Source organism: Triturus cristatus, chromosome 2_1 (genome assembly GCF_964204655.1).
Source record: "Triturus cristatus chromosome 2_1, aTriCri1.1, whole genome shotgun sequence".
Taxonomy (NCBI): domain Eukaryota; kingdom Metazoa; phylum Chordata; class Amphibia; order Caudata; family Salamandridae; genus Triturus; species Triturus cristatus.
Genome location: NC_140581.1, coordinates 429,208,758 through 429,231,926, shown reverse-complemented (window position 1 = coordinate 429,231,926; position 23,169 = coordinate 429,208,758). Strand labels below are relative to the sequence as shown.

The following is a 23,169-nucleotide window of genomic DNA, read 5'->3' as shown; positions in this document are numbered from 1 at the left end:
AACAGCCACACACAATGGGGAGCTTAGATGTGATTGGCTGGGCCAGCATTGGCAGGGTGTGACAGAGGAGCTGGGCCCAACTCCACTTACATTTGAATAGGTTGTGTGTTGGCTCCACACAGAGGGCTGCATACCCCCTGTAGTTAGTCTGGAGCTAGAGCCAAGAAGGCAGGGCATTTGATGCACATCACAGGCATGCCTCTAGAAACTTCTCCCCCCTTCAAAGGCATAGCTGGGTATAAATATTGGACCTCAGACACTAACTCTTCAGTACACCTCTGGACCTGGGGATACTCTGCCAGGGAGAAGGACTGCTATGCTGCTGAAAGGACTGCTACTCTGCTGGACTTCTGCCATGCTGTGCTGACCTGATGCCCTCTTGCTTGGGTGAGAAGGACTGGACCTGCATCTATTGAGCCCAGACTGACTCCAAGGGCTAGTTGGCTTGCCTCCTGATCTGAAGCCTCTGGGACCCAACAGGCTTCCAACAACCTTGCACTGCACCTGCACTCTGCCATCTGTAAGTCTACCCTGCCAAGCGGTGCCACCCCAGTCCTGGACCCCTGGAAGCGGGGCTTAAGGCGCTCTGTCAGCCTCTGTTGATCCAGAAAGACCGGCGCATCTTCTCTGCTACACAGCGCACACCCAAGCAGAACCGAGAGATTGTTGCTGCTGTGTGGATGGTACCCGTCTCAAAAGCCCGCACCACAGCCCATCGGAACTGCCAATGCACGGCACATCCCTGGTGCAGGCCCTCGCATCCCTTGTGGACAGCAGCCTCAATGATAAAACCCACTTTGCATCCCTTCGGATCTGATGCATACCCATCAACTGGATCGCCGACAACGATGCAGGCCCTCGTATCGCACCATCTCCGCATCTCGGAACTGACGCATCGCTTCGGCTGCGTGACAGATGTTCGACGCGAATCCTTGCAACGCTCCAAAAACCAAAAGGGAGGTACTTTTGTTCAGCAGGCCTAACTGGGTCCATGGAGCCGGCCCATGCTCCATCGCAGTTGGCCTGGACTTGTGACTTTGCCCCAGCCCAGTGTGACCAGATACCAATAGTTTGTGCTTTTTAACACTATTTTTAGTAAAATCTTTCAAATTGAATATCTCCAGTTCTTCTCATTGGATTTTTGTCATTTTGGTCTTGTTTTATTTAAAGAGAAGTCTATGTTTCCAACTTAGTTTGGGTTCCTTGTTGTCTGGTGTTTTCACTTCATAACTCTTGGAAGGCTTGCACAAATACTTTACACATTGCCTTTAACTTAAGCCTGACTACTCTGTGCCAAGGTACCAGAGGGTTGAGCGCAGGTTAATTTAGGATTGGCTTGTGCCTCAAACTGACAAGGTTTGTGGTTGCTGCTTGCCAGGGCTCACACCCCAGTCAACCACCAACCCCAATTTCTTACAATCATCAACTAGAGACTCATTCAGGAACAACGCCTATTCTAGAGCTCAACAAACTACCGTATTGGCAAGAGCAGGATCCCCATGGTGCAAAAGAACGACCAAGCAGCCAATCTGTTTGAAAAACAGTGTTTGTCTCCTCCATGCAGCCTAACATTAAGTCAACTTTTATTACCGAATATTAACCTGTTGGAATGTGTAGCGGTAAGAGGAAGAAACCAAGCTCTGTTTGTTAGACACGGCACAAGACCGGGACACAAGTGAAAATTCACTGTAGCTCATCCTGAAATTAATTGGACAACTGGTATGGATGTTGGGAAAGCCAAAGAAAAAAGCTCCCTAAGCAGAAGTACTAAAAAAGATAACACATTTAAGCCCAATACTGAAACTGCACAGTAAAAAAAAGATAAATCGAAAAACTTCGACTTTTTATTTAGAAAAAAGCAAAGGGACAATGATCAATACGAAGGGCCACAGAAATTAGAAGTAGAGAAACACTGCGGTCAAGTGTTCTTGTAGAAACATACGGTCAGAAAAATTATCCCCATAGGATGATAAGGGTTCAAATCAAAAACCTATTACTTAATTTCAGTCTATTTTTAAATAAAAGAGGCCTGTTCGAACTTAGTAGTTACCATTCAGGCAGAAGGGTCTTCTGAAGACTTGCTCTATCATACTGCAGGAGATCTGAGAGCTAATAACGTCCCAGGAAAACTCAGAGATGACCATCAAAGGGAGCCTCAGGTACATAAATAGGAAAACTGACATTATAGTATGCTGACTGGACCATATGGAACAGAGCATTTCAGACATAGATGACCAACAGGCACGTATGGAAAAAAGTAAATGAACAATTAAAAAAAAAGGCTGAAACCAAATCGAAAGAACAACATTTAGAAAACAGATACCACTGCTCTAACCCCAATTTCTATAGATCTCAGAGAAAGCAACCAAGTCTGTCCCAAAGGGGGAATTTTTCAACCAACTTATCAAAAAATGCATTTTACAATGGTCGCCAAGAGGAACATTGCAGGAGCATAGGTGGCCATTTAGCCGCCAAAAGTATCCCAATGGAAAAGGGACATGGATTGGTGCTTTGCGGCGGAAAAGACAATCTATGAGAGCTGGGGATGCCCCAAGAAATGGGAGAAAGTTTGGCAGCGGTGGGAACACTATAGGGGGTAACTCAATCAGTTCCAAACAATATAATTATTTTGTAAGTAAAATAAATGTAGTATTGTTTAATTAAATGTAATAATTTAATTAAAAGGAATTAATTTTTAAGAGTAGGTATTAATAAAATGTGAACAAATAATGAATACATTTAATTTTAAGATATCTCTCTCTCTCTCTCTATATATATATATATATATATATATGTATATATATATTTATATACATATATACATATATACATATACACACACACACACACACACACACACACACACACACACACACACACACACACACACACACTGAAAACATTACCATCTTAGCAACGAGGTAAAGTACTTCTGATGTAATTACCATGATGTAATGGTACTCACGATGTAATGACTTCCGATGTTGGTGAACGTGATGTAACAACTGACATTCCTCCCTCGGAACGCGGTGTGCCATAGGAGAGTTCTTCCAGATTCCTATTCAAAGACTTTAAGGAAGATTCCTTACACTGTGCATGTTAGACCTGGCCCTTTTGATAGGTTTATCCCTAAACTTTTTTCCTTTTGCCTCCTATTATTCTGACCCTGTTTTTGTTGGCTATAGGATTCTGGGCACTTCTGCTCAGTGCTAAAGTGCATATGCTCTCTGTATAAATTGGATATCTGTGATTAACATATTTGACTTTCTGGAAAGCCCCTAGTAAAGTGCATGGTGTGGGCCAGGGCCTGTAAATCAAATGCTATTAGTTGGCTTGCAGCACTGATTGTGCCACCCACATGAGTAGCCCTATAAATGTGTCTCAGACCTACCACTGTAGTGTCTACACATGCAGTTGTAAGCCGACATGTGGACCTGGCAAGTGCAGCCACTTGCAAGGCCCAAACCTTCCCTTTACTTAAATATAAGGCACCCCCAAGGTAGGCCAAAGGTACCCCCATGGGCAGGGTGCAGTGTATGAGAAAGGTAGGACATGTGTGTAAAATGTCCTGTTATTGAAATACTGTGTATTTTGTGTTTCACTATTGAAAGGCTATCTGTCCCATAGGCTTATCATTGGAGCTGCAGTGTAACATTTTTACATGTGTAACTTGCAATAGGAACAAGATAGGAAAATGGAGTTTAGGCTCTCTGAACTCAGAATTCATTAACACACCTTTAGGTAAAGGTGGTTTTTAAATTCGGTGTTTGAAAATGCAACTTTTAGAAAGAGTGCATTTTCTTAATTTACCATCCTGTGTGCCTCTGACCGTTTGTGTATTCAGCATCTGGTGTGGGAATGACAGGAGCTGGGGATGTGTATTCACTCTAGATAGTGGCAGAGGGGGCTGAGGTGTGCACTGCCTTGCATCGGTGACCCATCACTGGGCTGAATAGAGATGCTCTGCATTTAGAGTGGTGGAAGAACTCTTCACTAGCACCTGAATAGGCTGTCTCTCCTTTTTCACAATGCTGGCTCTGCCCCCTGTGGTCATGCTGCACCAGGGAGGACAGGACTGGTTTGGACTGGGTTCAGAGACCCTTGCCACAAAGAGAACAATGACAATATGTGGTATAAGTAGTAGACCTAAAACCCCAGGATTTTAGATTACTTCAAAGAACAAGAGGACCCTGCCAAGAAGAAGGTCAAAAGCACTGTGTGAGGAGCACTGCCTTTTCAGAGTGAGGGGTGGTTTGGCCTGCAGTTGCTGCTTCTGTCTATGGTGGAGGAAAAGGTCTGACTCTTTTTGCCCTGCTGTGGTATCCTACTTGTGAAGATTTTCCAAGGGCTTGTGTGTGCTGTCCTCCTGTTGGGCAGCTCAGGCATATAAAAGACTTCAGGAAAGATACTTGCTGGATCTAAAAGTAACCTGCTGAAAGGAGAGCTGAAAACAGTGTGAGGAGCGCTGCCCCTGATGTGTGTGGGTTGGACAGCCTACAGTTGCTGCTCTTTTCTGGAAAAGGACTGAATTGTTCTTCATCTTGTTAATTTTAAAGTGCGAGTGCAGCGCTGTTTGTTACCTGAAGAGCGCTTCCCTCTTCATTTATTCCTGCCAAAAAGAGTACTCCAACCGAGTGCAGGGTGAGCGTTCATTTTCTCTGTGTCGACCCACACATCGCAATGCGAGCGCATCTTTTGCCCCAATGATTGTACCAAGACACACCTGATGGGCGCTGCATGTAAACAAACGGGATTGGTGCGAGGCCGATCCCCGGTTGGTGCCAGCGGGAAAAGCTGACCAGGTCGGGAGCATGTGATGATCGCTGACCACCGGACAGGAAAACACGTCAGAACCTCAAGGGATTCCCTTCCCTCTCACTGCCTCCCAAGCCAGAGAGAAGAGTCCCCGGCAGCGAGGGGAGCCCCGTATTCACCTAACCGAGAGTGGAGGAGCTCCACTGATATCATGCAGTGGGCTGGGACTGGTGAGTAAGACCGCACCTACCCCCTCGCGGCCACAGCGCATAAAGCAGCTTTCTCTGGGACGCGGGGACTACATTACACACACCTCGAGGAGAGCGAGTGGTGCAGCCAGAAGGAGCTGAGCCGAGGATAGCAGGTGTGAGCACCCTCACACCTGGTGGTCACTGTTGGGGGGCTCTTGCTCCTTAAGGAATCCTCAACGGAGGTCCCACTCGGCCTCTTCCCCACCTCTTTGTTGAAACCACGCGCTGTTGCACCGCCAGAGAGTGGGAAGAAGCGCTTTCAATCATTTTTTGGGGCAATGATACTTCAACGCACTGCGGAATGAAACCTCGATGGGGTCCCTGATCGGCAAGAGGAATCCTGGGTGAGGAACGTGCTCTAAAATTGCCATAGTGCCCCTAACAGGCCATAGTGCCCCTAACAGGTGTGCCAGTGCCCACATTAAGAATCAAAATTACCACATAACTTGGAAGAGAAGCGCAAGTGTGTTGTACCTATGTGGTGACTGCCTCTATGGTTGTTATGGTGATGTACCCTACACGCGCAACTAAGAGGTATTTCTTTTGTTGCCTTAACTGTGAGGTTAGGCCTAATGTGTTCTTATGATCTGGGCAATATATATCTTGTTACAAGATTGCCCTAACTGTGATGTTTATTACCAGTGCCTTCTGGCAAAGTGATTTTATGATCTATGTGTCGTCATGGCAAGTGCCTAGTGGCACAGTGATTTATTTGATTATGGCCTAAATTAGTTTATGTACAATACAAAGGAATTTTTTTTATAACCGTGTGTGTAGTCTCTTTTTGTGTTGTGCCTAGTGTGTAACTGGTGTGTGTTTACACATTGCCTTTGGTATAAGCCTGGCTGCTCTGCCAAGTTACCACGGGGGTGAGTAGGGGTTATCTTGGGTGTGTAACTCCCTTACCATGACTAGAGTGGTGGGTTCTATCTGGCTTAGATGGATACCATAGCCAACCAAAAACTCAATTTCGAACAATGTGATATTACAAAATGCGGAATCTGCAAAATGTCGATTTCCTCCAAAAATATATCCATTATCAAAAATAATACATTTTCCGACTGTATGGGTTTCCTGCCCAGAGAGGTATACGTTTTGCTTTTAAAAGTTCATAAAATCAATAAGATACTTTATCAATCCTGGAAAATCACAATAAGGACCTGATTTTTGTGTGAGGCTAAATTTGGGTTAAAGGCGTCTGGCAGTTTTTGGGACTGTACCTCAATGCAAACCTCTCTTTTCAAATACAAATGCAGCAATCACATTCCCCACCCCGCCTCATTGACACATCAGTCCCTTCCCTCTACTAGTTTGCTCTTTCCACTACCACCGAAAAAGAAATGCATTTTTAGTGATGTTTCATAAGTATTCATGGAATGACATTTCAGAGCTATTAGCAAAAGAAAATTGGCCTTCCGTGTGAATGAATTAATCTAACCATAAACACAGAAGCACTTCTTCTGTAACTCGCACACATATCCTTTAACCAAATCAAAATTATATTTTGGAGTAGATTCCACCAAGGATGGCTAAGTCATAAATATAAAAGGCTGCCACTGCCAGGTGATCCTGGAATCACTCAAAATGCAAGAGTCTTTCGATGGTTAGGTCATTGTTATCCGTTACCACAGTTTAAAGATAAACAACATTAAATGTGCAGGAGGGGGGTACATGTACACTTCTCGACTGTGCTCTGAGTAAACAATATTAAATGCGCTCTACTCCACTGTGCCCTGAGTAAACAAAAATTAAATGTGCAATCCTCCACTGTGCTCTGAGTAAACATTAAATGTGCAATCCTCCACTGTGCTCTGAGTAAACATTAAATGTGCAATCCTCCACTGTGCTCTGAGTAAACACTGAATGTGCAATCCTCCACTGTGCTCTGAGTAAACATTAAATGTGCAATCCTCCACTGTGCTCTGAGTAAACATTGAATGTGCAATCCTCCACTGTGCTCTGAGTAAACACTGAATGTGCAATCCTCCACTGTGCTCTGAGTAAACATTAAATGTGCAATCCTCCACTGTGCTCTGAGTAAACATTGAATGTGCAATCCTCCACTGTGCTCTGAGTAAACACTGAATGTGCAATCCTCCACTGTGCTCTGAGTAAACACTGAATGTGCAATACTCCACTGTGCTCTGAGTAAACATTAAATGTGCAATCCTCCACTGTGCTCTGAGTAAACATTGAATGTGCAATCCTCCACTGTGCTCTGAGTAAACACTGAATGTGCAATCCTCCACTGTGCTCTGAGTAAACATTAAATGTGCAATCCTCCACTGTGCTCTGAGTAAACATTGAATGTGCAATCCTCCACTTTGCTCTGAGTAAACACTGAATGTGCAATCCTCCACTGTGCTCTGAGTAAACATTAAATGTGCAATCCTCCACTGTGCTCTGAGTAAACATTGAATGTGCAATCCTCCACTGTGCTCTGAGTAAACACTGAATGTGCAATCCTCCACTGTGCTCTGAGTAAACATTAAATGTGCAGACCTTCACTTTACCATGAGTAAATAATAATATTAATTATGCACTTCTCCACTGTGCCCTGAGTAAACAGATATTAAATGTGCAATCCTCCACTGTGCGCTGAGTAAACATTAAATGTGCACTCCAAAACTGTGCTCTGTGCAAACATTAAGTGTGCAGACCTCACCTTTGCTATGAGTAAACAAAATTAACTATGCACTTCTCCACTGTGCCCTGAGTAAACATTAACTATGCACTTCTCCACTGTGCCCTGAGTAAACATTAACTATGCACTTCTCCACTGTGCCCTGAGTAAACAACATTAACTATGCACTTCTCCACTGTGCCCTGAGTAAACAACATTAACCATGCACTTCTCCACTGTACCCTGAGTAAACAACATTACATATGCACTCCTCCACTGTGCCCTGAGTAAACATTAAGTGTGCAGATCCCCACAGTGCCATGATTAAACAGCATTAAATGCACAGCCCTCTACTGTGCTGTGTGTCAATATCATTAAATGTGCTCTGTGCTCCAAGCCCTTTCCTTTTAAGGATACAGCATCCCTACGGACTACTATAATAAAGTTGCTTCGCTTTGCTAAATGGCATGTTGCCCTCTAATAGGTGGCTGAAGCATCCATAAAGCATTTAATGAAATACATGGTATGATGAGACAGCCATTTATCCAGAGGACTGCACCGCAGTAGTGTTATTAGCCGAAATACACTTCACTCAGTAGTACTTGAGGTCTAAGCTGCCAGAAAATGCCGAAGGTTAATGTGCAGAAACTGAGATGGCGACACAGAGGGCACTCAGGTCTTAGGAGATAATGCATTTAAATCACTGTTTCACACAGGTCAAAAAGGGCATGCACAAATCATCAAATGTCATGCTAAATAGATGCATCTCTACCTCCAGAGATCATGAGGGACAGAGCACTAGCAGAAACGGATTTGGGGACTTTTCCAGAGATTCTCTGTTTCTCTGTGTTTTCTAATCGCTGACGAGCCATGTGAGCAGCCGCTTCATTGCAAGGCTTTGAGGCATTATCTGTACTGTCCACACTCTCGTTTCTTCCATTTATCTGATCTAGGGGCTCAGAAAAACTATCAACTGTGTAAGAAAGAAAGGATAAACGTTATGAAGAAAAAGTAGTTTGCAAAATTAGTACAGAGGTAGATAACCATACTCGAATTTTCTTTTACAGTCCAAAAAAACAAATTTTACAATAACTACCCATTTTGTATTTCTTTGAAACATGGGGTTAATAATATACACTTTTTAATTTTCATATAGTTGTTAAAATATACCAGTGTGCCGAGGATACGCGTCCAGGACCCAACACAAAGGGGGTACGAGCAAGACTGAAAGTAAGCAGAGGTTACTGCACAGTTTAAGCATTCTTCCCGAGGCAGCGTGGGTGAACTGCACAGCAAAAGAGTTGATGAGGAAATGGTAAGCAAGACATGCATCTTGAAGCTAATCCCAGGGTACCTACAGGCAATCGACTCTTCACCCTGCATTCCTTATCCAAAAATGGGGCAGGGGATTGTTTTTCAGAGACAACCATAATATCATCAAAGTTGTTTTACAACACTGGAGCTTATGCTGAAGAAAATATAAAGAGGCGGTGGAATTTAATTCCAGAGTAATCGAATGTACCAGGTGCCAAGCGTGGGTCTATGTGGTATAACCAATAACAAGGGCTGAAAAACACAGCAGCGGTTGCTCCTTTAGGGCCAGCTGATGACTTCCCTGCCATTTCGCGAATTCAAGCAAAAAACCCTTCTGGAATGTAAGTTGTCGACAGATGTCCTGGATCTCAGCTATTCTGCTCTGTTCCCAAGTGTGAGGAGACCAATGGAGACTCTTAAACATATTGCTTAATAACACGCATGTGAAAATTGTCAGTTTTGCAACTACATTTTTGGAACTAAATCTAGACATGGGGGATGTAGGAAAGAATTCTGCAACTGTCATCTCCGCAATGGAAGGTTCTTCCAAAGAGGACAGAAAGCTGGAACCATGAAGCCCAGCATTAACAGCATGTCAACCCAGTTTCAGAGGAATGTACATTTGTCAACTTCTGTGGGGCACTCAGGAACGGAGGTGTAAATACTGCTAATCCATGGAAGCAGTGTTGGAGAAAGACTTCCATCTTCAAATTCTCCCAGAGCATAACTATTACAGCAAAACGTCTTTGCAATAACAGTGATATTGGCTCTGAATCCGAGAAATCTGATCATGTTTAACCACAAGTTTGAGGCACACTAATCTAAAGAATTTGCACTCCTGTGGCAATACCCTCTTGCACCACTAGAGACTCTTAACTACTCTTATCCAAGCCTACTTTCAGGACCAACAGCACAGCCAGACTAACTTGCATGCAGATTAATCTCCCTAGCCGCTTTCAAGCAACACCTATAATGGGAAATGGAAAACAACCCTTAGGTTTACTGTCTGCAAACCAGGCTGAACCAAAGGCAAACACTCTTCCCTGCTCTATGACCTCCTCCCTTTTTGTTACCCATGGATAATCTATATATTCTCACATGGGGCCTCTGGTATAAGACTTAGTGGTGGGACTGATTGATTGACTATCAAGTCTCTAACTTGCTACATACATGACTCACAGGTCAGAAAACCCATTCAAATCTGCTCTTTTCTGTGCAGAAGAGCCATCAAAAATACCCCCTATATCATGACATTACTGACTTCTCACCCTACTTAGGGAGACCTGGTTCTCAGAGTCTTCATCAACCATTATAGCTGATCCCCTCACTTATAATTAGAAATAAGGGACAAGCAGAGGTACATCACTAATCCATTCGAACATTATTGCCTGCAGAAAATCCATCTTAACCGCTCTATGCACATCCAAGCATATGTTTTAACTTGAAGGATCTCAACAACTGAGTGGGTGATCTATGAACATCTTTGCTTAAGGTATCATTTTCACAAAACAGTGGTTCTCACTGGCATTGCAGTATCTCAGAATCATTACAATTTCATTACACAAATAAATCCAATAACAGCAGCAACAACAGCTGTAATCAATTTCAGAACGAGTACTAATATTATGATAGCCATCACTCAAAGTCATCAGGCTTGTCATATTTTATAGCATACTACCACAGGGTACATAAAGAACAAAAAGATCAAGTATGCTGTGTACCCATGTGAAGGAGGAACCACCATCAAAAGTAGTTACAGTTTCCAGTTTTTTTCAACAAAACAAAAGGAAAGAAGAAAAAAGCGTCTTCCAATAACAACAAAGTATACTAACTGAGTCCAAGGATTATGGTAAATCCAAGCCCATTCCCGAATTAGGCTTTTGATAGGTTTTTTTGTGCATTTCATGTCGATGAAGTTTTGACCCTGTTGTGGATATAGGGTCTCATCAAATAAATAAAGGGACAACCTTGTCAGTTGACAGCCACTCTGAACCACACCCATGCAAGACACCAATTGGTGTGGTAAGAGTAAATTACTCACTCAGGCACCCAATAAGGATGTCCCTGAATGTATATTGAGGGGGGTGGACCGCCAATAGGTTAATGATGGTAAGAAGGTCCAAGGATGGTACCAGCTACTGTAAACATGAGGAAAGTGATGTTTCCAATGGATGGGGATGTGAAAATATGCATCTTCCAGATCAAGTGAGGTCATAAAGTCTCCGTTGTTGAGGCGACGCAGGATCTCGGCTAAAGTCACCATCTTGAAAGTTTGCTTTCCCAGGAACTTGTTGAGCTTTCTGAGATCCAGTATTGTTCTCCACTCCCCTGACTTCTTCATTATTAAGGTAAAACAGCAGTAGAAACCCGGATCCCATTGTAGAGTTGGAACTTCAACAATCGCACCTTTTGAGAGCATGATCTTTACTTCCTTGTGCAATAAGTGAAGACGAGGGGGAGGGGCTCCTTTGGGTGGAGCAGTTGGAGGTTTGTTTGTGAACTCCAGAGTATGACAAGAAGGCTTTTAGATCCAATACACATTGGTCCGTTGTTATGCTCTCCCATTGCTGGTAGAAATTGCAAATCTTCTGACCCAGTGGCAGGGTAAAAGGGGGGAAGCGGGTACCTGGTGTTTACCATTGTTTCCTTCTGTTGTCTCATCCTTGGGATGTTGTTCTCTTGCAGCCCCCTTGACGAGAGAAGCCAGCTGTAGAAAGCCGACTGTAGTTGAAAGGCTCATATGTCTGCCTGTATTGCATCTGATAGGGCTGGTATTGCTGTGCCCTCCGAGAACCGCCTCTATATGCAGGAAACCCATGTCCTTTTGCTCCTCTGAAATGCATCTTTCTAAACTGGAGGGTGCCCTATGACTTCGTTGTGTCAGTGTCAGTTTTTATGGACAGCAGCAGCAGCACCGGAGATCTCGAGCAGCCTTGGCTGGCCCACTTCACACCCATTTTGAGCACACCTTAGATCTCCAGCAGCTATGGCTGGCACGCTTCACACCCACCCTTGGTGCACCAGCAGACCTTGGCAAGGCATGGCTGGCACACTTCACACCTACAAGCATCCATGGCAGGCACATTTCACATATGACACACACTATGTATGTGGGAGTGTGTGAAAAAAAAGGATCGTTCAGAACAAAAAGAGAAAGCACTGCGCTATTAGGACGAGAACCCTCACTCACCTGAAGGTGACATGCTTCATCATTGGGTTCCCACCTCACACTGGTACCTCAAGGATCCCACTGTGGGCTACAACTCCCCTAGGAAAGCAAAGAGGAGGAGCAGAGGAGTTCTGTTATAAAGATGAGCAATGTTGATGTATAGGAGTGAGGGGCAGAGTGCAAAACTAATGAAAAAAGTGTTATCTAATACTAACTCATGGTGGGAAAAACCTGTCCTTTATTCTGATGCCCCCATTGGATAGAGTTAAAAACTGAATTGCTATAATTGCCCTATCTTATGTGGTCAACATGTTTCTGCCAAGGATGACTTAAAAAAGTTCAAAGTCATTTGTCTGGACCAGGATGTATGTCACTCTGCTATTATGTTCAAGAAATTATAAATACTAGCCATACATTCAACTTGGTGGCTATCTTGTAGCTTCGTCACAGCAATAGGGCCCACTTAAAACGCCTGATTGTGTATAAAAATTCTGCTCCACCCTCATCAGTCCCCTCCTAGAGTACAAAGGTTCACTGCTTCTACATGCTACCTCATGTGTGCGGGCTGGCAGGAGACACACTTCACAACCAATCTGGACAGGGCCCGGCCTGTGGATGAAGGCCGATAGCAGAGGTCACATCCTTCACAACACCGGTGTTTGGTTTACTAACGCCACGTCAGGCAGTTTGCACTGTGCTGTGTGGATTGCTGCTGATGAATGGAGGATGACAAGCCCAAAGATCTTCCCACCACACTCAACCAGCTTTAAAAGAAAGTTTCAGCAATGCGGCCGAATTTGAGCTGTGTCAATACATGTTCACTGCGAGGTGGCAGAGGACGTCTGAACAAGTTTCTGTTTCTTTTGGCCAACGGGACACTCTTTAGAGAAAGGTTCTTAAACACGAGTTCTGATGTTCTGCCAAATCACCCTTCTGCTTGCAGGTGAACAGCTCCAACCAGTTGCACATGGCTGCCTCTGGCTCTCTGTGTTTGGTGGGCCAGTAAAGTCTACTATATGGCGGCTGGAGGTGGAGTTTTGCCAAGAGTGTCAAAAACTTTGCAAGCTTCACCAGCAGAGGGGAATTCACCACCCACCCCTACTCCAATGCACGTCTGAGGAAGGGTGACAGATACACTTTGTACATTCCCTCTAGATAGGTACAAACTCAGGATACTTCAAGGCATATGCATTCATCTGCATACAGATGGGTCTTTGGGGGCAAGAGGGAAGGGAGGATCTGAAACCTACGCTTCAATAGGTAGTGTTCGGTCCACACAAAGCACTGATCAACCCCCCCCCCACCTTGGTGGGCTGGTAGTCAAGACTGGGCTCAATTGGGAGCTGTGCACCTCAAAGGATTTGCTTTGAAGTCATCTCCATTTGAAAGGCACTTTTGGGTAAAAGTAATGGGCCTCTAACCTGCTAAAATCAGACATTACTGGAATTTCAACCAGGTTCTGTCAGAGGAAATGCTGTGCAGCCCAAAAGACTCATCTGGACTGCTTTTCTGGAAGGACTAAATTTCTGCTTGTTGCCCTGCTGCCTGCCTCTGTTGAAGGAGTGCTGGACGCTACCATCTTCCAAAGTGATCGCCAAGGGCTTGCACTCTGTTCCTGAAGTCTCAGGGCCATAAAAGACTTCATTTTTCTACCCTCACCATGGGACTCTGCAATCCGTGAGTACAGCATCGAGCAGAGCATGCCGGATTACTATCTTGCCTGCCTACTGATTGAGTGCTTTATGCTTTCTCAGGACTGTGACCAGGAGTGGACCATGCTGGATCGCCAGTAGTATTGTTCATCAACAAGCTCTCTGCTCTGTTCAAAGGCCAGCCTGTCTGGTTCAACCCACGCTACAACTGTTCAAGGCTGTGTCTGCCGATTACCTCTGAAGCCGCTGTAGTGCTTCCCAGCACAGCTCTTCAGCAACACGGTGCCCAGGAAACCAGAGGCGTACCCGAGACCCGGGCTTTGCAGCCCGTTACCTCCCCATGGCCAACGGTGTGTGTTCTATGCTGGTGATTCACCATCTGAGATGATGTGACAGCACAGGATTCACTTACGGCCCGCCGACATCCCCGCGAAGGTACTGGGACTGAGCTGCTGGGCAGCAACCTCTCAGGAGGACCCCAGCTTGGAACATGGTTGCTGTAAAGTGGGCCAGTGAGATTGTCTATATTCATTGCAGCAAGAAGAGCGTGTGGAACAGTATTTTTACATGCAATGTCTGAAAGTCATAATTTGAATAATATTACTTGCATTTTTATCATATGGGTCTTATTTTGTTGATAATACAATAACGTATTTTTATAAACCTGTGTGGAGTCTTTTTGTGGTGTATTCATTTGGTTACTGTGTGTATCTCAAATACTTTACACATAGCCTTTTTAGTGAGGATGATTACATGTAAAGTTTTAGTGTGTATCTTACTTACCCTGAATAGAGTGATGGTTCCAGTCTGGCCTGGGTGCATACCTCAGCCATCCAGGGATCCCATTTTGCACACACCCAGTCAGGCCATCTCAATTTCAACCCAAGGGCTTGCTTTAAGGCTAAAGCCAATATATCATTATTTTCACTATAGAAAGGCACCACAGAGCTCTTGCTTTGTGAATTTCACCAGAAATTGACAAGTGCTGCCTGGTCACATGCACAATGAAACTGGGGACGGTCAGACACTAAGGGCCCGACACACCAAGAGCAATTTTAGATCTGCACAGAAATACCATTCCTCAAAAGTCTGTGTGCAGAACTCAGCAGCAGGGCGCACGGAAATCTGCATAATGTGTACTACCAAGGAAGTAATGTGATGTTTTATGAAGTCCAAAATTTCCACAACTGCACATTAAGCACAATAGAAAGGCAGACCTCTGCATAAATGTAGACTTTTCCCTTTATTTTTGTAGCCATACGCAAATCAAAACATTTTTTCCCATGGAGAAGCCCCCTCTTCTCCTTTGCAGGGATTGGAAGGGGTTGGAAACTAGTTTGTGAAAGTCAACAAACTTCCAGGAAGATCAGCAATTACATATTTCTAGGTAGCCAGCTACTTCACTACCCAGCATACAGTGTACTGGCAGTTTGCCACACAGCCTCAGTTCTTTTTGAACAGCGGTAATGGTTTACAAAGGAAAACATATTGCAAATGTATTGACAACCAGGGAGGAGGGAGGGTTGTTTATGACTTCAGTGAGGATGACTATGATGCAGAAGGAATAGTTTCTTACCCGTAACTCCAGTTCTCTCATAGGGTAATTTCCATTTAGTCATAAGCACTGAATAGTCCTGACCACGTGCGGGGACCCGCAGAGCACGTTTTTACAATATATCTTTTTAAATGCAGATGTTCGCAGTTCTTGAGGAAGGCCTGCAGAGTCACTTAAAAAGAAAAATATCCAGCCCATAGGACTAGGCGACAATGGTTTAATTCTTCATCTTGTACTTAAAAAGGGGGCCAGGAGAATTATATAGGTGTATAATTTCATGGCATTGTAATATAACAGCATAAATCTCCTTCACAAACCCTTTTTTGATAGAGCATAGAGGTGAAGGAAAGCAGGACATAGTAGCTCCATAGGCTGTCATAATAGGAGTTAAAAATAGAGGCTGAAACCTTTAAGAACCCAGGGACCACCAGCATCCCATCATGCTGAGCAGGTGGCAGTTGCTTCAGTTCTTTTTGAGGCAATGCATGATGATATTTAGGCCCCATGGTTAGCTCTGTCCACTTTAGCGTGGATGAAGGGAGGGTTGCTTATGACTATAATGGAAATTCCCCTACGAGAGAACTGGAGTTACAGGTAAAAAAGTATTGCTTCTCTCGTATAGGATTGCCATTTACAGTCATAAGCACAGAAAAGAGTAGCAAGCCCATCCCTACTAAGAGCGGTGGAGAAGACAGAGATTGAACTAAGGTAGCCATTTAAGCACATAGATTTCTGAGGAGGCCTAACCTACTCGAGCATCTGCTCTAGCATCAGAGTCTAGTGAGTAATGTTTGGTAAATTTATGGACAGATCTCCACGTGGCTGCTTTGCAAATATCTTCAATAGGGATATTCCTCAATAAAGCAGCAGTAGCCGCTTTACCTCTAGTGGAGTGTGCCTTAGGTTTAACTGATAATGTCTTGTTAAAACCCGTACAGACCGGACCATAGCTGATAAACAGTTGGTTCAATCTGCAGATGTCCCTTGTCTTATTTAGATAGAATTTGAAAACTCTCCTCACATTCTGGAAACAAAGAGTTCTTTCAGCTGGAGTACAGGGATTCTGAAAGAATGTTGGTAAGGTGATGGCTTGATTGACATGAAAGTTAAAAATAACTGCGGGAAGGAATTTCGGGTGAGTACTCATGACCAGTTTGCTGGAGTTGAAGACTGTGCATGGTTTGTGAGAACAAAGAGCTTGGATCTCGCTAACCATGCAAGCCGATGTTACTGCAAAAACTAAAGCTGTCTTCTAAGAAAGGTGTTGCCGGAAGGCTTTGTGGATATACTCAAAGGAGTCCTGCATAAGACGTGAAAGTACTATGTGAAGCTCCCAGAGAGGAGAAGGATGCCTAATGGGAGGGATTTTGAAAATAGAGGTTTGTGAAAGGCATTTTCTGTAGGCAGTAGGAGCTGCCACGTGAACCTTTATAGAAGAGAATTGTAAGCCAGATTTTGCCAAATGGAGTATGTATGGAAGAATGACATCCTCCTGGCAAGACGTAGGCCCCACTTTCTTAGAGAAACACCACATGCAAAATCTCCTCCATGTGAAGGCATATGCGCAACGGGTTGAAGGTCGCTTAGCTTCCTTCAGGATGTCCATGCAGTTCTGCAGCAGATTCAAGTGCACCAGTTCAGGAGCCATGTCGTCAAATTCAAAGAGGAGAGATTGGGGTGTACCATCTGGCCTCTGAACTTTTTTTAGCAGGTCTGGTCTGCATGGCAGCTTGAGATATGAATGGACGGAGCAGTGAAGGAGGTCCATGAACCACCCCTGATGTGGCCACTCCAGAGCTATGAGGATCATCTTGTTTCTCGATTGGGACAACTTGATGAGGAGTTTTGGGATTAGGAGAATCGGCAGAAAAGCAAAGAAATTTTCTGGACCAATTGATCCATAGGGCATTCCCCAGGGTCCCTGCTAGAGGTACCTCTAGGCGAAGTATCAGCATTTTTTGTTTTCTGTGGTGGAGAAAGAGTTGATGGCCGAAGGTTCGATAATCCTCTCCTTCAAACAACACACTTTTGCCCTTATGGTATCAATGGAATATCCCAGATAATGTAAGATTTGAACCGGAACAGAGGTCGACTTGTTGTGGTTGACCTGAAAGCCTAACTTGTAGGAGATTACACCTCCAATTAGAATGAAGCTGAACTACCTGAAATATGGACACCTTAATTATTCAATAGTCTAGGTATGGATAGATTAATATTTAGTCTCCTGAGTTGGGTAGCAACTACTGCCATGCACTTGGAGAATATCTTATGTATGCTGACTTCTGTTCATATGGATGTACTTGGTTCTGATAATGGTCCTGCCCCACTGCTAACCTCAAGAACTTTCGATGCTCTCAGGCAATTGGTGTATAAAAGCATGCATCTTGAAGGTCGATGGAAGAGAGCCGATTCCCCTTGTGTAATTGGGTATAAATTTGGTGTAATGCCAGCATCCGGTACTTTTCTAGACAAATCCACTCGTTGGCTGTTTTGAGGTCGAGAATGGGTCTGAATTCTTTCTGGTCTTTCTTCTAGACGAGAAAGTACCTGAAATAAATGCCTGTACGTCCTTGTTGGTGAGGAACAGGTTCCACCGCCTGCTTTTGTAAGAGGATTTTGACCTCCAATCGTAACAGCGGGAGTTGAAAACTGCATGGTTTCGGAGGTATGGCCAGGGAAGGACTGGTGAACTTCAGATAATATCCATTGGAAACAATATTCAGAACCCAGGCGTCATGTTTTATGGTTTGCCATTCTGCCCAATAGTATTGGATGCTTCCCCCGACTGGAGTGGGTAACAGAAGAGGGGAAAGTAATGATTCAGGACTATGACCTGGATGGTTGCTTGCCCTGAGCAGGCTACTGGGTAGATCTACCTCTAGACTCCTTTGTTTGGTATCATTTATAGGGATGTTAGTGCTGTTGTGCACTGCTTTGCTAGCACCCCTGATATCAGTGAAGGGTTTAAACTCTCTGGGAATAGAGGCGGTGTTCGAAGGGTCTGGAAGATTTTCTCAGTTACCTGGGTCTATCTAGGCCAACTGCCTTTACAGTGTCCATTTCCGCCTTCATCCATGCCATCTCATCATCGGCATTGCTTCCAAATAGAGTGGTACCAGAGAATGGAACATTTAATATCCGCTACTGTGATTCTGCCTTGAGAGATGTAAGCCGGAGCCAAGAGTGCCTTCCGAAAGTGGCACGCAGGGAGTACTCATGAGCCACTAAAGGAGAAGAGTCTGCTGCAGCACTAATCATTTGATTAGATACCATTAATCCTTCATTTAGGGTTTTCCATGAAGTCATCCCTCTAATCTCTAGGGAGATGTTCAGCAACTGGTTCATGAAGTCCCACAGTGCCCTGTCGTATCTACCTTAGAGGGCAGCGGCTCTGGCTGCTTTAATGGTGGTTGCTGCCGTACTGCACACTTTATGACCCACAGAGTCTAACTTTAGACTCTCCTTATCAGAGGCACTGTAGAAGTGGGAGGAGGGGCATGTTGCTTCTTTGTCGCTACTATAATCACAGAGTCTGGTGTAGGATCTGTTCGGAGGAAAGCAGGATCTTGCACCAGAGGGCTATATTTCTTTGAAGCCTAGATGGAGCTGGCTTAACTGAGGTGGGTGTCAGGAAGAGGTCCATACCAGGTTCAAGGAGACCTGGCACTAGAGGCAGCAAAAGCCTTGATGCTGACCTGTGTTGTAGAGTCTCAAAAATGACTGATGTTAACATAGGAATGTTAAGTTTCCACCACTCCCCTCATGATGACCTCTTGAAAAGTTGCGACATCATCCACCGGTAATATGAGTGGAGGTGTAGAGTTTGAAAGCATTGGTGAATATCGTCCAGTAGAAGTGGAAGACGTGTCCATATGTTGGCTTGACCGAGATCTTCATGGTGAATGATGATGATGACGAGAGGTAGAAGTGCGCCTTGGGCTGGGTCGATGGCGCCTAGAATTATGGCGTCTGAACCAAGATCTGGGTCTTTGAGTGCCCGGTGCCAGTAGAGTGAGTGGCAATGGTGGAGGAGGTGGAGTCGAAGGCCATAGTGAAGGAGGAGGAGGAGAAGGAGAACATGGTTGAACCCCTGAAGAAGGGGAATATATTCTAGAGTACTCTGAATCTGGGGAGGAGTAGATAAGTCTTCTCTTCTTTCTTGCCACCTGTAGCCTAGACGATGTTTAAATAGTTCTTGTCATTGACCAAGCACGACCTGCTTGTCAACAGTGATCGACAATGGTGTCTCCATATCAAAGTGTGCCTCGGCGTCGATATGAATCTCGAAAGCGAACGTCTTGATGGCCTCACAGTAGACAGCCTCCTCGACATCGAATGAGGCCTGCAGGTCACCGTTATTGTTATATACGTCCATACTCCTTGCCTCGATGTCGAGGTCGGTGCCGTACTTCTTCTTGACGTCGACGCACTCGACATCGACTGGGACCGATGGTGTTTTACTTCTGTTTTCTTCCTGGCATGCCCTCCAGACAGAGATGACGGAGTTCTGAGGTCCCACCTTCAAACTGCGTCTGTTGTCTTCTGCACTGTTTGGTATCATGGAGGGGAATCCTTGCTCTGTCCCTCAGGGTGCGCTTTGAAAAGTTCCTGCAGTGACAGCAAGATTCAGGAACAGGACTGTCTGGTAGGCTAATAATACACACCTCATGGGGGTCCGTTTTAGCCATTTTTCTCCAACAGGCAGGCAACTTGTCAAAGAAAGAAGGCATTTCTCAGTGAAAATACTGAAACCGTCTAATTAAATAGTTGTCACAAGTTTTTTAATTTTTGAGGGGAAAAAAAGACAAAATTGGCCAAGCTCAATGCTCCAGGGTCCTGTCAGCAGGCGCTGGAAAAAAGAACTGAAACAACTGCCATCTGCTCAGCATGATAGGATACTGGTGGTTCCTGGGTTCTTAAAGGCACAGCCTCTATTTTTAAATCCTACGATGACAGCCTTTTGGGCTATTCTAACCTGCATTCCTTCATTTCTATGCTCTATCAGAAAAAGGTTTGTGAAAGAGATTAATGTGGTTCTATTAAAACATCATGATAATATACACATATATAATTCTCCTGGCCTCTTTTTTAAGTACAAGATGAAGAATTGTAGTCTAGTCCTATAGGCTGCCTAATATTTGTCTTTCTTATGTGACTTTGCAGGCCTTCCAAAAGAAAGGTGAACATCTACACTTAAGAAGATATATTGTGAAAAGGTTCTCCGGAGTCCGCGCACGAGGGCGGCACTATTCAGAGCTTATGTCTATAAATGGAAAACCCCTACGAGAGAACAAGGAATACACAAAAGTAACTTTGCCTTCAGCACCGTAGGGTCCTCACGGATAGTCATAAACGCAGAATAGAGTTGCATGCATATCCCTAACATGTAAATGTCAATACAAAGCTATAAACTATAAATAATTTAAAAGCGTAGACTATGCAGGCATTTGTCAACTAAGAATTACTCTAATTAAATTGATTTTTTAAAGTTGCCTGGCCTAACAAAGAATCAGCACTTGAATCGTTATCTAAACATTAATATTTAGTGAAAGATTGAACCGATTTCCATGTAGCTGCTTTACAAATTTCTGTAATTGGGACAATTTTAATTTCAATCCAGGTGACAGATGTAGCCTTATTACATGTAGAATGGGCTCTATGTTTACCTGGTAGAGGTTTGCTAGCTAATTGATAGCAACGAGTAATACGGTAAACTATCTATAGAGCAATAATTTGCTTAGATGAAGGCATACAAGTTCCTATAGGTCCATAATTTATGCACAACTGATTTGTTTTGCAGACTTTTTTTGTTCTATCTAAAGAGAACTTAAAAACTCTCCAAACATCTACAGAGTCAAGGGTCCCTTCTGCTGGTGAAGAAGGGTTATTGAAATATAATGAAGCTGTTCGATTAATGTAAAAGTCTGACACAACTTCTGGCAAAAAAGAAGGATGTGCTTTTTTAAAATATTCTTGGTTTGTTTCTGGTAACATCAAAAAGAAAACTTGACAACAAGTCAGTCACAAACATATGCAATTAAAAACCATTCACCTGGAGGTACAGTTCCAGATCCACAATACAATATGCAATAGCAGGTCCCATAAGCACAAAGGTAATCACTTAGAAATATTGAGCGTATGTGAGAGCATTGGGTAAAATTGGAGGTAGACCTGGAGGAGATATCAGGCTCATCGCTTGGAAGGCAGACAGCAATTTGACCCAATTATCGAGATCCTCCCCCAGTTTGTCATCGGTCCTACATTTCCTCTGCCATCACCCATTCAGCCACATCATGTTCCCAGCGTTTCAGAGATGGGCTCACCTTGCTCATCCATGTGATTGCAACACGCTGCTTGGCAAGGACAAGAAGTGTAAGAACTTAAAAGCCATTTTCTGTCCCTGCTTGCGGTAAATGTTAACCAGGATTCATGTAAAGGTGAAGTAAGCTCTGGATACAACCAGTGTCTAGGCCGCTCTGGTGCTACTGCCATCTTTACAACATCCGATGCTTTGAGCTTGATTAGTACTGTTAGAATTAATAGGATCAGAGGAAATGCATAGAGAAACCTTTTCGACCAATCGATCAAAAAGTTATTGCCCAACGAGTTAGGTTCCCCCCTTCTCAATGTGAAGTTTGGGCAATTCGCTTTTTCTCGTAGCAAATAAGTCTATGACGGAAAACCCCCAGTCTTATAAAATAGTTAATATAACTGCATTGTCCAATTCCCATTCGTGGTTGTCTATGAAGTATCTGCTTAGTAGATCTGCTTGACAATTTTGGATGCGTGGTAAATTAATAGCTTGAATCAATAGATTCCTTGCCAGTAACCAATTCCAGATTGAGTTTGAAGAGACAGAAATCTTGATCTGGCACACCATTCCTTGTTCAGTGCATTGTTGTGGTAATGTCCGTTTGAATAAGTGTACTGCTGGTCAGAGATGGTGCAAAAGCCTTCAACGCTAGTATGGACCACCTTCAGTTCCAGAACATTTATGTGGTACAATTGCTCGTTTTACAACCATTGTCAGTGCACTGTGAGATTTTGTAAATGCACTTCCCATCATGTCAGGCAAGCATCTGTGACAACTGCCTGCTTTGGAAGATCTTAGAAAAAAAGGAGGTCTGTCTTCCCAGTTGTTCTTCCATTGAGACGATTGGTGTTCGAGGCACTGCTGTAAAGGTCTCATTTGGAGACGTGCATTAGGAACTAGTGAGAAGCAAGACACCATGAACCCTAGTAGAGATGAGATCTGTCAATCTATTGGACGCAAAGTTTGAAGCAGTAGGTGACATTTCTGAAAAAATGTATACTCTCTCTCCTCCGAAGTGTGCACTTCTCCTTTTATAGTATCCAGAGTGGCTCCTAAGTAATCGAAAAGTTGGCAAGGTGAAGAGATCGGCTTCTATTGATTGATATGCAAGCCCAGCCTTGTCAAGAGATTAATCGTTATGTTAAAATCCAACTGTGCTTGACAATGAGTTTGCCTTTATCAGTTCATCGTCTAGATAAGGGTAAATGTAAATCTTCTTTCTCCAGAAGTGAGCTGCAATCACTGCCATGCATTTGGAAAATGTTCTGGGTGGGGACTTTGGACCGACTTGAAGAATTATGCACTGATAACGGGTTTTTCCACTACAAATCTTTAGAATTTTGGGTGTTTTTCGCTACGGATATGTGGAAGTATGCCTCTTGAAGACCCACCTTTCATCAATCGTGGGTAGATCTGATGCAGGGCAAGCATCCTGAATTTGTGTATTTGTTTGACTGTCTTAGGTTGAGTACAGGCCTGAACTCCATTTATGTGCTTTTCTTGGGTATATTGCTTGTTTTTGGAGTAGAAACTTTAC

At 43.9% G+C, this 23,169-nt stretch overlaps 1 protein-coding gene across 11 annotated transcripts in view; it reads right to left on the bottom strand.

The window, feature by feature from the left end:
- The window catches only part of MAST4 (microtubule associated serine/threonine kinase family member 4), a 1,731,733-nt gene that overhangs the window by 30,967 nt on the left and 1,677,597 nt on the right, over nucleotides 1–23,169 (bottom strand). For 9 of the 11 annotated variants that reach the window (XM_085631988.1, XM_085631996.1, XM_085632003.1 and 6 more), the window contains one exon: nucleotides 8,402–8,602. The exons of the other annotated variants lie outside the window; for them this stretch is intronic. In XM_085631988.1, the coding sequence (XP_085488114.1) occupies nucleotides 8,402–8,602 (201 nt within the window). The remainder of the gene's footprint in view (nucleotides 1–8,401; nucleotides 8,603–23,169) is intronic. 11 annotated transcript variants of the gene reach the window in all.